Here is a 14,872-nt window from a genome sequence, read left to right as displayed (position 1 = left end):
GTGCACACATAGGGAATGGGTCTGGATCTCAGCTGATCCTTCACATGACAGGAGGCCACAGGGCTTTCCAGCTGGATCGGGAGTTTTGGGTGCAGGAAAAACATGTTCAGAACAATCCACGCAGGCAGCTGATCTGCCTTCCTGGATGAGAACCGAGTGCCCACCACCTTTGCCTCTGGCTCACCATTTTGAATTAGGAGTTCCTGCAAGTGTCTGTCACCTTTGGCTCCAGTCCTTATCCATGCCTGGGCCTCAAACCAGGAATGATCAGACTCCCCATTTACCATCTCAGCAAGCTAAATATGAGGAGTGCTCTTGCACTGAGGAGTGCTGCAGGTGACAGAACACCCCCCTGCATTCCAGGCAGATGCTGGGGCGTGGAGAGGTGGAGGTGTTTGGGGGAAACTGCAGAACCCAGACCCAGCTCAGGGCAGGGATCGGCTGCAGCTCCTCTCCCAACCACTGTTATTTAACATCTGGCACTGGGGAAGTTTGGGAGACCTTCTCAGTTCTTGTAATCAATCCTCCTCACAGTGTTTTCTGGTTTTAAGTAAAGTATTATAAAAGAGCACTGACTTATTGAGAGTTCCATTAAAAGTGTGTGTTTGTGAGTGAGGTTTGGCAAGGAAGTTAAAACCCACTGTGCATTTCTCCTTCCCTCACGTGAAACACCAGGCATTCAGCGGGAGCAAAGTGCTCCTGCAGCAGTGACACTGTTTTAAATGTCACCACAAACCCCAGCTGAAGGTGACTTCCTTCCCACTGCAGCCCTGATGTGAAACACAGCCTGGTGATGTGAAACACAGACAAGTCCCATGCACCAGTCCAGGAACAAGCTCTGGCTCAGGAACCAGACTGGCTTCACACTGGCTCATCTTCACACTGGCTCATCACAGCTCCAGTTCTGCTGGCAGAGCAATGGCAGCCAGCAGGACAGTGACAATGCCAGCAGTGCCAGTTGCAGCAGGGATGAGGGATGCTGCACACACCAGTACTTGTGTGTGAGTTTAAGGATGGAGAGCTTTGTTCTACTGATAGGTTTTAATGGTTAATTCAACCTTTTAATCAGAACTTAGGTGGATTTTGATGACACCAGAATAAAGATATTGGGGGAAAATCCAGCCCTTCCCTCTAGTCTGACTTGCTGCTGAGCACGGTGTGACTGTCTGATGACAGCACAGCGACAGGGCAGGGTGACTGCTGGAGGCTCAGCTTGTAGTGGCCTAGGACCTGGGGTGAGAGCCCCTGGCTGCCACCAATGTACCTGGATAGGGAGTTCTCAAGGAACAGCCTCTCCTGGAGTCTAGGCAGTCTCAGCCACAAGGTACCAAGATGCAAGCAGTGCCTGGAGTTCAGGTGATCAGCTCTTACAGTGAGTTCAGCTCCAAGTGATTTCAGCTTGGTTTGCAGAAACTCCCCGAGGAGCCAGGGAGCTGCAGGATCCTTGCAGGCTGATGGGCACCTGTGGTGCTCACCGGGCTGGGGAACATGGTCATTGAAACAGGATTCATTGGAAGCAGCCAGGCTGGGAACATCGATGGTGAAATGCCCAGCTCTGGAAAGATTAGCAGGATGCTTTGTTCAGCACAGGGATTTGTCAGCAATGACGGCAGGGAGAGGATCCTCCACGCCTTCTGCTGGGAATCCCCTGAGATTGGGTTTGGGAGTGGTTCCTCAGGGATGTCAGGCAAATGCCAAAGGATTCCAGTGGAGACCATCCAGGAGTCCTGGGTACAGGCTCAGCCTGGCACCTGCAGGCCCACTGCCGTCCTCATTCCCTGGGGACATACAGGATGTCACTATAGCTGCCCCCTACCCCACACGTCCCATCCCAAGAACCTGCTGCCAGCTATAAATGGATGCTCACCCACCTGGATGCCCCCAAACTGTGGGTGCCTGTCTTTCTGGATACCCACGCCATATCTGGAGGAGGACACCTGTATTCCCGCCCTCCCACGTACCCACCCAACTGCACACCTCTCATACTTGGATGCTCCCAAATCCTGGGTGTCGCCTCTTCTTGGATATCCCATACATCTGGATGCCCCCTCATCTACGTGCCCCTCACATCTGGATGCCTCCCCTTCCTGGATGACACCTGAGTGCTGCGCGCACACGGATGTTCCCCAATCCCGGGTACCTCTCCCCCCGTCGGGTGCTCCTCCCCGCCTGACTCGCTATCCAATCATGCCCCGCTTCCCGCAAGGCACGCCGGGAGCTGTAGTCCGCAGCCGCCCGGCCATTCGCTGGCCCTGCCCCCTGAGCTCTGAGGGGCGCGTCGGGGCGGGGCGACTCTGATTGACGTGTGACCGAGCCTATGGAAACGGTGGGTTTGTGGAGGAGGCCAGGCCATTTTTGATTGACGCACGGCTCAGCCTATGGGAGCGGCGAGAGCGGGGCCGAGGCTCCGCCGGGGAGTCGGGCGGACGCGGCGGGTCCGCGAGGTGGGGGCGGCCCGGCTCGCCTGAGGTGGGTGGCGGGACCGGAGCTGGGACTGACTCGGTGCGGTGTTGCGGCCCGGCGGGGCGGGGCGGGATCGGGTCCCGGTGGGGCGGTGGCGCTTTGTGCGAGTGGGAGGGCGGAGCGGAGCCGTGTCAGCGGTGGGGGCGCTGCGGGGCCGGGCCGGGTCGGGCCCTTCCTCCGCCCCTCCACCTCCTCCTCCTCCTTCTCCTCCTCCGCCGCAGGTCCCAGCGCGGCCCCGGCGGAAGATGCGCGGCCGGCGGTGAGCGGCGGCGGGGCAGAGGCCGCAGCCCGAGGCTGGCGGGCGGAGGATGCGGGCCGGGCCGCCCCGCCGATGAGAGGCAGGATGGGCACCCAGGGCAGCCCGGTGAAGAGCTACGATTACCTGCTCAAGTTCTTGCTGGTGGGCGACAGCGACGTGGGGAAGGGGGAGATCCTGGAGAGCCTGCAGGACGGCGCCTCCGAGTCCCCCTACGCCTACAGCAACGGTAAGGGGGGCTGGGGGAAACCGGGCCGCAGGACCCCCATCGCTGTCACACCCCAATCGCTGTCACCTCCCCCCACCATTGCTGTCACCTGCATCCCGCGGGGACCCCTGAGGGCCGTACCCCAGCGCCAAGCTGGCGGGCAGGGAGGGGTTGTTTTTCTTTTTCCTTTGTTTTTTTTGTTTTTTTTTTTTTTTTTCATTAACTGGGAGCGAAGCGCGTGGCAGGCAGTTCAGAGGCCTCCTCAGCTCCTCGAAATGCCCTAAATCTGGAGGAGAATGTGGGCAGAGGGGTTGCTATCTGATGTAATCCCTGGATGTGCAGCCGGACCCTTCCCAAGCGGGCCCGCTCTCAGGGCAGGGCTGCCTTCCCTCTCCCCGGCTGCCACAAGGACCGAGCCGTTCCCATAGGAAGCAGGGACTGTAACAAAAGAACTGGAGCCTGATTCCCAGCCCGGAGCCGCTCTGGCTCGGTGGCTGTACCGGGGGCGACCGGATTGCCTGATCCTCCTGATCCTTCCAGCATCGAGGTTCCCGATGGAGCCCATGACAGACCATTAACTCTGATATCCCAAGCCCGTAATTAAGAGCCAAGGAGTAGCGCTGTGCATTTCCTGCAGTTACAGTGTAGCACGGCCTGGCGGGGTGCAGGTCCTGCTGTGGTTTTCAATCTGTCATCCTTCCCCCTCCCCCGTACACAATAACATCCCCAAGGGCTCAGACCCTGCATCATCACTGCGACCCAAGGCAGGAGCAGGTGGTGCCGAGTTTTGCCTGTATCAGGAGCCTGAGGGAATCGGGAGCTCCTTGGTGCTGTGCACTGGCCAAATTCGGAGCTTGCAGAGCTGTGTGGCTCCGACCACACTCGGTCCTTGAAGCCACCACCAGCTCCCCAGAAGCTGCTGCCAGAGCACACCTGCTCCACAGAGATATATGGGGAGGTGGTGACTCAGAAGTGGAGCTGCCTGTGAACTGGAAGCAGTGCTTCAGGAAGGAGAAGGCGTTGGTTGTGTTCATCTCCTCGGGTATCTGGCTGGGCTGGTGTGGTTTGCCTTCGAGGAGGTGCTGGGCACTTTAGAGCTTCCCTGAAGAGAGTTTGTGTTTCTGGAGAACCTGCCTCACCTGGGAGCTGTGGAACTGCTCCGTGGGGTTGGTGTTTACTATGCAGAGTGTAACGGGGTGGCTGTTTTAAGTGAAGTGTTATGTTGGAATTGTCTCCTGATTGAAGTGGGTTTGAAGCAGACAGAATAGGAATAAGGAGTGAGTTACATGGGGTCTTTGGTAGAGGCATGAAACCCAAAGAACAGGGATTTTGGCTATGACTATAGACCTTTTGTCTCAGTACCCATTGTTTTGTAGCAACTAAATAACAGCATCTTTTTGCTGGAAAAATAAATAAGGAAATCTCAGTGAATTATTTCAGAACCGTCCCTTGTCCTCCGTGGGCAACTGAGCCCATTCCTAATTAGAGAATTAGGTCACATTCTGTTGTTTCACAGTAATATATGCTCTGTAGTCTCTGCTTCTGTTGATTCTGGGAAGCAATGCACCTTTAGGATAATCATCTGGAGTGGCTTTGATATCCAAGAGAATTTGATCCTGCTGATTCTGCTGACAGCCTTGGCAGTGGAACTCCCTGTGTCTCTGGCACAGCTGGGATGTGCTGACAGGGCATGCTGCTCCCCTGCCCTGACATAGACCATCCCCTGAGTGAAGGCTCTTGGATTTTGGGAACAGCTCAAGCCTGGCATCTTCTTTGACACGTACCTAATGCCATCCCAAAACAGCAATGCCAGAATGTTATGTGGAGGTTCTGTTTGTAAATATACTTGTAGGCACATTGTCCTTGTCCTCATCCCCTCCCAGTTCCCAATTTTAAATTTTTTTAAAATAATTTATATAATCTACCGCTGTTTTGGTCAGTGCAGAAAGTGCAATTTACCTGTGCTGGTGTGTGCTTTGGGCTGCTCCTGTGGTGGGGACATCTTGTGTGGAGCTCAGGTCCCTGACCTTGGCAGGAAGGGGAGAGAGCATTTGCCTTCTCTGTCTGGTTGGGGTCTGTTGCTTTTACTCTGTTGTGTGAAAAACAGTTGTAAGCAGCCAGGTTTTGTGATGCAGCGTGGGATGGATTGTCTTTCCAGCTCGGGAAAGGCACACCCTTAGAAGTGAAGCTCTGTAAATGTAGCTCTGTATTTTAGCTGCTGTTACTCAGCCTATTAGAAAAGGGATTGAGAAAATTCCTTTCTACTCCGTGGGGATCTGAGTGTTTGATCAGCACACACCTGAGAGATGACAAGCCCCTTTTCTGTTGGCTTTTAGGTGCTGTAAGCGACCTCTGCCTGCCTATGTCCATATCTGAGATCCTTGGATGCAGTGGGAGCTGTGTCTGTCACACAGCACTATAGGTGCTTCTGTCCATCCTTTTTAAGGGTCCCTGAACAGAATTGTCACTTCTCAACACAGCCTTGCAGCTTGACACCTCGTTCTAAATCAGGCACATCTTAAATTAGCCCCTGCAATTCCTATGGTGCATGGCAAGGCCTCAGCAATGTCCTTTCTTTAAATTGCTGACAAAATAAGCCTGCTCTGTGGGAGCAGAGGTGGTTGTTACTCCGGGTGCAGGAGGAGATGTGAGCGATGCCCTGACCATTGCTGCACCAAGCTGTGAGGGCGCTGAGTATGAAACTTTTAGTGACATAAGGGTGGCATGTCGAGGAGGAATTGGAGGTCCAGTTGTCACTTGTGTGTTCCTTACTGGGTTGATGCTGGAGCTATGGAGTGTATCAGTCTCCAGGAGCATCAGCCAAGCACATGCCCTCTGAAGAGCAAGGAGTGTTGTTTTTGTCCTGTGGCTGGATATTGTAACTGATTTGGACTTAGCTTTTGCTTTTTCTTGGCCATCCACAGAAGACCCTGAATTAAGCCTTCCTACTCTTGTTGTGACAGGGAGAACATTAATGCTCTTCTGGGCTTCCAGTGTTGTCCTTCTTCCCAGCTCTCACCCTCCCTTTCCCAAATCTGTAGTTACAGAGGCAGGATGCTGTTCTTAGAGCCTCACTGCTGCTCTGGACAGCTGGAGGATCTCACCTGGGAACCAAAAATGCTGCATTTTTCCTGAATGCCCTCTGCTGTCAGCGCTGACTCCCTCTCCCCAGGTGCAGCGAGGGGCTGCTCTGGCCCCTGTGCCATGAGCCACGGGGTTACACCAGACGTGGAGTGAAACTGGATATGAGTCCCCTGCACAGATCACTTTGGTCTTTAAACGGCTCACTTGGAGTGTGTCCTCATCCGTCCCCAAGTATGGAATCAGGACAGAAGTGTCTGTGTTCACAGGGTGGTTTGGGACATGAGATGTGGTAGAGCTTCGTGTGAAAGTAGAGGGGTGGTGTGCGTGCCATGCGTTAGGGGCATGAGGCTGCTCCTCACCTGAGGGACCTGTGCCTTTGTCACCACTGTGTCACACATCCACTCTCGAAGAGCTGGTTATTCATGTGCTGAAATGATCTCACCCAGCAGGTTTGTTGGCTTGCTGGAGCAGGCAGCCCTGAGCCCTGGCTGAGTCAGGGCAGCGCTCTGTGCTTAGCAGGCACGAGGCCCCCTGCTGCTGTATGGGACAGTGCTGGTGCCCCAGAGCAGGGCCAGGGCTGGGCTCACCACACAGACCTGAGGGTCATGTGCTCCCTCCTTGCATGTTGGAGGGCTTTTTCTGCGGCTGCCTTCCCCCTCACCTACTGCTGTTCCCACAGGAAAGCAGGAATGTGTGTTAGGGAGAGAGTAGAGCGTGTTTTGGAGCAGATGGCTTTGACTGGAAAGGGGGTGGATTTTTATTTTTATTTTTCCTGTCCTCAGCTTGTATTAAGAAAGTGATGAGGATGCAGCCAATGTCCTCGCTCTGATCTTGCAGTGAGCACAGAAAAGCTGAAATGAGTGCCCTGCCCTGCACAGAGTTGGTGCTGACACCAGCCCTAATGCACTGAGGTCCTTTCAGCCCTGTCCCTTGGCTGCATTTTAGTAGTTTTATTCAAGCACCATCCTTAGGTGCTCTGTATCCCACTGCTGTGCAGACCCAAGGCAGTGTCAGGGAAAAGGCACCTGAAGTGCTCAATGCAATAGCTGCTTGACATGTTTTTTGGCTCAGATGAAAACTGCATCTTTCCCAAGAGCTCTTCCCCCATAGCAGAAGTGCAGGAATTCAGCTCCTGGGCAGCAGCAGCAAGCCCACCAGGGCTGGGGTTCCATGCCAGGAGCAAGGGCTGGGGCAGTGCAGCTTCCTGCCCTTTCCTGAGCAGGAGGAACAGGAGAGGCAGCTGAAGACACTGCCCAGCCCTCGGAAGTGGTCGATTCCCTCCAGCTGCCACTGTTTGCCTGGGGACTGCAACCTGTTAATTACCAGGTTATTTAAGTGATCCACAACTTTGGATGTCTTTTCCCTGTGGTTATTTCTGTGCAGCTGTCTGAATCTGGAGATCCCCAAGATGTCTCTTTCAAGTCTTCCTTTACAGCAGCTCCTCTCCCAGTGTGTCCTCTGACCCCCTCAGGCACCACTGAGCAGCCAGACACTCCCCTGGTAGTTCCATGCCAGCCAGGAGATAACCTGTCCCGAAGCAGCAGACAGGGGCAGGGAGTGAAGAGACACTTTGTGTCATGCTCCTTGCTGCTATGGAGGGCATGTGAAGGGATGTTTCCCAGTGCTGCTACTCCTTGCCTGCTGAGTTTCCAAGACTGACCATGAAGATGGTCTCTGGCTTCTGATCCTCAGCCTCTGTGGTGCTGCCGTATTTGGCTGGAGGTCCTGCTGCACTGGTTCACTTTTCACAGCCTTAAAAAGTGTGTAGCTGAGCAGCTCTGCTCTAAACTTGAACTCGTGTAAGCACAGGACTTCTCTTGATACTGGCTCACCCTCCTGAGCAGACAAGAATTGCTAGGTGACCCCGGGTTCAGTAAAACCTCAGACAGGGCCAGCACTGGTGTAGTGGCACCCTCAGGACATAGACATGAGAGCTGCAGATGTTGAGCACAGGTTTCAGATGGCAGTTGAGTGCTCATTCTGGTGCTGCTGCGCTGTCCGGGCTCTCTTTGGTATCAGCAGGGAGGGAAGCCTTGGTTCTGGTGCTGCTTTGCTGCCTCCTCCTCCTCACCTGGCCCAGTCCCACCTGCTCTGCCAGAGCAGCACTGTCCCTGTCAATGGTGACACGAGCCGGTCAGGCTGCCCAACTGCTTAAGCTGCTGCACACCAGTGGAAACTGCTCTTTGTTTTCTGGCAGGACTGTATTCTTTGGAATAATGTTTTAGTTTGAGGCTTTAGCACTCTGATGCAAGGAGGATTGAGGCAAAGTGTTCCAAGTGCAGTCCAGCCATCACGTTCCTGTAGTGCCTGCCCAAGTGATGTGCAGGAAATGTTTGAGCTGGACTGTGCTGGCCGTGCTTCTGGAAACCTCTTTGGATGCCTTGCAGAGTGCAGAGTGGTTGTTGCAATAATTCCTGCTGTCTGCCAGCACTTGCATCAGTGTCCTTCAGGGATGTTCACTTCCCTGTCATCAGAGATGCAAAGCTGATCTCATCAGAGCAGGCAACTCAGGAACAGCTCCAGCATCTCTTATTTCTCCAATGTTTACTACATAACCTTTGAGTGAAAAACAGTTCCAAAGATACAGTGCTGAACCTGCAGCTCTGCTTGTTTTGGGACTAACCAGCTGTGGTTTAAACTTAAATTCCAGAACAAAACCAACAAACAAAAAGAATCTCCATCAAGCCAAAACCCAACCCCCAAACGGAGTGCCTGTCAAGTTTGGTGTCTCTCTCTAGTCAGGAGTAGAGATGTACAACAGTATAAGTTGTTATGTGTGCAGAACTTTTGAGGAGGGTTGTGTTTTTGTTGGGGTTTTATAAAGCTGGGGAGCTACTCTGTGAAGTTCTGGATTGCACTGCAGAGTTCTCAGCACCTCTAATCCCTCTATAAAAGCTGTACTTTTATGGCTGTTAATGTGTTCCAGAGCCCTGAGTGCACAAAGGTGATGTGAGCTGAGCAGTACAAAGCTGAAATGGGTGGAACATTCTAATAACTGGGATTAAAAGTTTCTGGGTTTTTTTGTTTGTAAAAAGCAGGCAGGTTTTGCTCTCTCCAGATTCCACAACAACATTGTCCACACGTCTCCTGGTGTGGGGGTTTTTGGTTGGTTCAGTATTTAAGCTGCATAGGAAAGACCATGGAAATTAGTCTCTTCCTCAAGCTTTTGTTTCCAGGCATGTTTTCCTCTGCAGCCTGGCTCTCTCAGAACAGCAGAGCATCTTTCCATTGCACTTGAGAACGGCTATGCTCTGACCTGAGGCTTTGAGCTGTGGTTTTATAACATTGCTGGTTAAATCTGACTTTCTTTCCCTTTGCCCTCGCTGTCCCCTGGCAATCAGCTGAAGCTCTACAGGAGCATTTTGTCATATCAATTCCTGTGTGATTGCAGGCACTGGAGGAGGAGGGAAGCTCCAATGTGAAAACCTTCAGCTTTGTTTTGCTAAAGGCTTTGCTGTAAGGTGAGACTCACCTGAAAGAAAATTACCCTGGGGCGCAGAGGGTGGTGGCTCAAGGCAAGAAACCTCTGTGAAAGAGCCTGTTTCCTTCTGCAAAAGTTGTAGTACATAGTAAGGTTGCAACACAGCTCAGAGATCATTTGTTCCTCAGAGATTGTTTGTTCCTATAGAGCTTCTATTTGCTGAAAGTATTTTTACGTAGCCACAGCTTTTTAGATTTTCTTCCTCTTTTCTACTTCATCTTCATTTCCATTGGCCCATTCTAGACATTGTTAGATCACTTTAAAACTTTGACACCTGTTCTCCTATAAATATAATACCTGAAATTCTTAATGTCCTCTATGTTCTGTGCAGTATCAGACATTGAACTGGGACAAAAGTCCTCGTGCAATTCAAACATCCGTGGTTAAGGAGGAGACAGGCAGAAAGGGGACACTGAAAGGCTGGACTTAAATGGCAGTTTAACAGAAGGTTCTGAGCGTCTTTGGGGTAACCTTTTAAGTAAAATGAAGAGTTTTTTGTTTTGTTGGGGTTTTTTTTACATTTTTAAGGGATTTTAACTTGTTTCCAGCCCAGCTGCTGAGTTCCTGGACCCATTTGGGGGTTTTACTGTACCATTTGCCTCTCTGTGCTGGTGACTGCCCCTGCTCCCTGCTCAGTTCTGGACACAGAAATTATCCTGCCTTGTTTCCTTTGGAACCAGCTGTAACAGCACCTGTAACAGGCCTTTTAGCCATGGTTCTGGAGTGGAGGCTGAGTGGACTGGAGACACACCTAGATGGAAAAACCCCCAACCAAACAATGAACAAAGAAAACGCCCCTCACCCTATTTTGCCCATCGTTTATTTAATCTTAAATCCTCTCTGTCCCAAGAGTTGTTATTTTTCTTATGTTATCAAACTGCCTGAGTAACTTGGTGGTAAAATCCATCCAGAAAACTGCAGACCTGTGCTGTGACACAAGGAGATGAAACTCTGCAGGATAGGTCTTATCTGAGGGCCTTACCTGTGCTGCTCACCCTGCAAGCAAATGGGTTTGCTGTGGAATGCCTCTGTGGGTTGAGACACACTTGTATTCTTGTAGGGCTCATCTGTATTAAAAGGCTGAAATTCAAGACCTTCTATTTTAAAAATGTCAAATGCTGGCTTTTCCCTGGTGGCAGCAAAAGTGCTCCAGAGAGGCTGCCAGAGTAGCTGGAGTGAGATCTTTGTCCTGTAGGTCAGGAGGGGAGGCTCCAGTTTGGGCTTTGAAAACCTGGTTTCAGGCCGGTGAGAGCTGCTGTGAGGCAGCAGAGTTCGTACAGGTGTGTAGTGAGATACTTGCTGTGCCAACAGAGCCAGCCCATCCTTCAAGGACAAGGAGGGAGAACTGCTACGAACTGTAAGTCAGGTCCCTGGAGATTTGTTGTTGTTGGAAACAGCGCATGGAAAGGTGAAACCACTGTTAGCAGCCATCCTGGTGCTTCCGGGGTGGAGCAGCCCTTTCCTGTGGTTGGTGCAGCGAGACCAAATTCAGGAGCCAGAGAAATTCCTTGGGAGTGGAATTTCTGTAGCTGTTTCCAGAACTCTGCAAGTGTCTGCTTAACCTGTCTCTACACCCAGCTGGAGAGCTGCAGCTCTCTCTGAGTGTTTGGGTGTGGAACATCAGTCTAGAGATGCTGTTTTATTGCTGGCAAAACCTGGAGATGCCAGGTGGGGTGTGGATGGGGATCCCAAGGATCAAAGCCAGCCTCTGCAGGATCCCCGAGCAGGTGTGCACCTGAGCCTGGCGTGTACCATGCAGGCTGCCCAGGTGTGGTGTGGGGATGCCCTCAGGGTCTGATGCTGCAGAGCAGTATTTCCCTGCACAATGTCCACAGAAATGTAGCTGTAGAAGAGTAGAATATTCAAAGTATTTTGGACAAATGCTTGGATTTTTTTTTTTTTTGGGTGTTGGGGATTTTTTTGTCTTCAAGCATATCTTGATGTTTGTATGGTCATCCAGCAACAGTGTAGACTGTTATGGTGCCCTCTGATTTCCCTCACAGGCTGCCTTTGTTTATGCGTGCAGCTGTGTAGTTTTTATGGAGATCTGAACTGCAAGGCATGAAGAAACTCTTTTGTGTGTTGTCGCTTCTGTGCATAAAATCATTCTTGATTTTCTTCTAAAGCACAAATCCACTTCACATCCCTGATTCTGGACTGACTTTGGACTGTTTCTGGGATTTCCCGGGTGTCTGATGAAATTGTTGGAGCTTTAGGAACAGATTTGCTCTTGGCTTCAAACGCCGTTTTCTGATGCAATTGTCCCCCTTAAGTGTGCCCAGAACAGAGTTCCTCTGTGTGAGGATCATATAGGTGCTGAAACACTGCTGAGCTTGGAGCAGGCAGTGGACAAGTGAAATCTGCAAATCTGGTCTAGGAGATCTCCAAAACAGTGTTTTCCTTTTGACTGGTTACAAAACCAAACAAGAAATTATTTGCCAGATCTCCACCTACAAGCCCTCTAAACTGGAGATGAAGATGCCTGGGAACTGATGTGAGCAGACTTCCTGTGAAAGGCTTCCAGGCTAAATGGAAATTCCTTTCAGTTGAAATGAGGCGTCTATGAATGGAAGATGGAGTATGTTTTTCAGGAGAAAAATCTACAAATCTGGGTAACTACAGATAATTGAAAGGCGTTTGTTCTCCCTCTCTCTGTTTCGGTGTGTGTCAGTACGAGGTGCTTAGCAGCTCGTTGGATTTCTCACAGAGCTGCCGAGCGCCGAAGCAGTTCCCCGGGGCTGGCAGAGCACGCAGAGCCGGGGCTCCCCTCCAGCCCAAAGCAGCTCCCGCTCATCTGCTGCACACCGAAACGATGGGAAGCCCTTGTTTCCTCCCAGCAGCGAGGGTGGATTGTGTGTGAGCTGCCGTGAGCAGGAGGGGGATGAGGGCACGAGCAGTGCTGGTCTCCTCCATGCCCGGTGGCAACGAGACCTCTTGATCCTGTTCCCAAAGCTCAGCTATAGTGCAGGACAGGATTGCAGGGGTAAAATCACGTGCCTGCTGACCTTCAGTCCCAGCTCTGCAGGCAGGAACTGGGATGTTTTGCAGTGATGCTGTTGGGGAGCTTCTATTGTCCTGCTCAAAACAGAAGAGTGGTACTGTGAGGTAAACTGTGATAATGAAAGGCACAGACCTGGGATGAATCCACCTGCGTTTGGTTGACCCCTGTGGTTGGTGATGATAATTTGTTTCTCTCTCTAAAGAGTAGGTAATTGAATGCATGACTCAAACGGATGAGCTCATGTGTTGTTTGGAACGGATTTTTCCAGTGGCCCACAGCTCTGAGCTGACTAGTTAAATTGCTGCTGTTAATGTGCTGCTGTACACACTTTTTAAGGTTGAGTGACTTCATCAGTTGTTATTTGAATAGCTTGAATTCTCTTTTTTTCATCTGTTATGTTGATGCCCTCATACCACGTTTTTTCTGAACAATTTAGTATCACTTACAGATGGCAGAGACAGTAACTACTCCTCTAAGTGCATAGTAGGAGCTAGGGTGGAAGATAATGCACCTGTAGTATCTTCTTACAGATGTGTCCTGTTTTTAAATGAGAATAATGAAATTGGAGAATCTCAACACTGCATCTGTGGGTGCATACATAACCTGGGTGCTGGCCTCAGCAGCTGCCTTCTGCCTGGGAGTGGGTTTTGGTGTTGGATTAATACATTTGGTTAAACCTGTTTGCTCTGAATATGCTTTCAGCAGCTCCTGGCCACCTGTGATTTCCATGCCCATCTGTCTCGTTTGACTAGAAGCAAAGCAACAATTCTTCCTCTCTCAGCTTTTGCCCACAACCAGCCAATTCTGAGAGGTGAATTCTGTCCTTTTACTCGCTGGTGTGGGCTTGTAAAAAAACCCAAAACAACAAAACCCCAAAATAAGACATTTTAAACCACATTTACAAGGTGTATTGGCTTTGTGTTTTGCTCTTGGAGCAACTTGGTCATTGGCCTTAGTCACTGTAGGTGACGCTTCATGACCATCCCCACCACAAGCAGTTTTTAAACAAAAATGTGCAGGATGTGGGGTGTGATGAGAGGGAGCAGTGAATGTGAATGTGGTGTTGGGGGTGTAGTCACTGTTGTCTTGTGGAATATGGTTCAGCCAGAAAATGAGTCCTAGTAGGTCAGTGCCCACTTGGGCGTGAGGGAGAGCCTGTGGAGAAGCTGGTGACTTTGTGTGGCCCTGGTTGTGTGGCAGCAACACAGCTTTACAGTGCTGTAAAGCTGCCCTGGAGTAGCTCTGTGGCTCTGAGCCTCACATTGTGTAGTACTCCCAGTACACCCCCAAAGCTGGGCACTGGAGAGGCTCTGCTGGAAGCTCTGCCTGTGGGTAACACCCTGTGGCTGGGGGGCTGTTTCACCCTGAAATAACCTCACCAGGAGGGTGTCGTTTCAGGGCTGCTCTGAGCTCCTCTGCCAATGTCCATGCTGTCCAGATTCCTGCTGTGAGCCCCATGTGTGAATGTGGTTTGCTTGTGGAGGTGATCTGGGGGCATTGTCTTTGTTTTGGGGTGAAGTTTCTGCATGCTGAAAACTTGGAAGTGGGAGTGATGTTCTTATTGTGTAGATGATCTGCAAGCAGACCTGGAGCTATTATGCTCACCTTTTGGCCTCAATTTTGTGACTCCCAGCTGTTCTCCCTCCTTTGTTCTCTTGGGCTCGTTGAGGATGGGACTTAGCTGCATGCTGCTGCTTCTGCCTTTTCTTCATATTCGGTAGGGATGTGGGTGTCTGCCCACTGGCTGCTCCCCTCCCACAGTGGTTGCAGCTTTCAGGAGGATCTGGGCAGCCCCTCCAGATTCCCTGAAGCCTTGCATGAAACCCAGCTTTGTGGAGGAGAGTCAGGTGTCCAACATCAAGTGTGCAGGTGGTGCCTGCACACACAGGGGCAAGGCTTTCTATGCCCGAGCCACATCAGTCATGACTTGGAAAGGCATGGATCATCTTGGGAAAGGACTAGTAACATCTTGGAAAGGTCTGGTGATGTCTGTGACACCCAGGGACTTGGTAGAATAAACAAGTCACCTTTGGACACTTCTCAGGTATTGCTGGCATTTGGGATAAATTAACTTCTGCACTAATGACCTTACGCTGGGACTTAGCAGAGCACAGAAGGGCTCCAGTTCCTACACAGGCAGAGGGGCAGTTACTGCACAGTGTGCAACACAGATTGTTTTTTCCTCTTTTAGTCAAGCAGGAAGGGTGGCACAGGCCCTTTGGAAGGAGAGGGAGGGATCTTTCAGCAGCTTGTGTCTTGCATACGCACCAGTAAGATGACAGCTAGTTTTTTGACAGAAAACATGCTGCTATGTCCCCAAAGGTGTGCCAGGGGACCATGGTAGGGAGAGCCTGAGTGACCCCCAGCCAGGCTCTGCCA

At 51.3% G+C, this 14,872-nt stretch overlaps 1 protein-coding gene across 3 annotated transcripts in view; it reads left to right on the top strand.

Moving 5' to 3' along the window:
• The first annotated feature begins 2,451 nt into the window (after window positions 1–2,451).
• RAB40C (RAB40C, member RAS oncogene family) overlaps window positions 2,452–14,872 on the top strand; it is a 36,957-nt gene continuing 24,536 nt past the window's right edge. For 2 of the 3 annotated variants that reach the window (XM_062503238.1, XM_062503236.1), the window contains exon 1: window positions 2,588–2,948. In XM_062503238.1, the coding sequence (XP_062359222.1) occupies window positions 2,795–2,948 (154 nt within the window). In that variant the 5' untranslated portion in view covers window positions 2,588–2,794. Of the gene's footprint in view, window positions 2,470–2,587; window positions 2,949–14,872 lie in introns of those variants that run through there. The other variant, XM_062503237.1, reaches the window with a different exon arrangement.

This window comes from Cinclus cinclus, chromosome 16, assembly GCF_963662255.1.
Source record: "Cinclus cinclus chromosome 16, bCinCin1.1, whole genome shotgun sequence".
Taxonomy (NCBI): Eukaryota; Metazoa; Chordata; class Aves; order Passeriformes; family Cinclidae; genus Cinclus; species Cinclus cinclus.
This window is presented reverse-complemented; position numbering and strand designations above follow the sequence as displayed.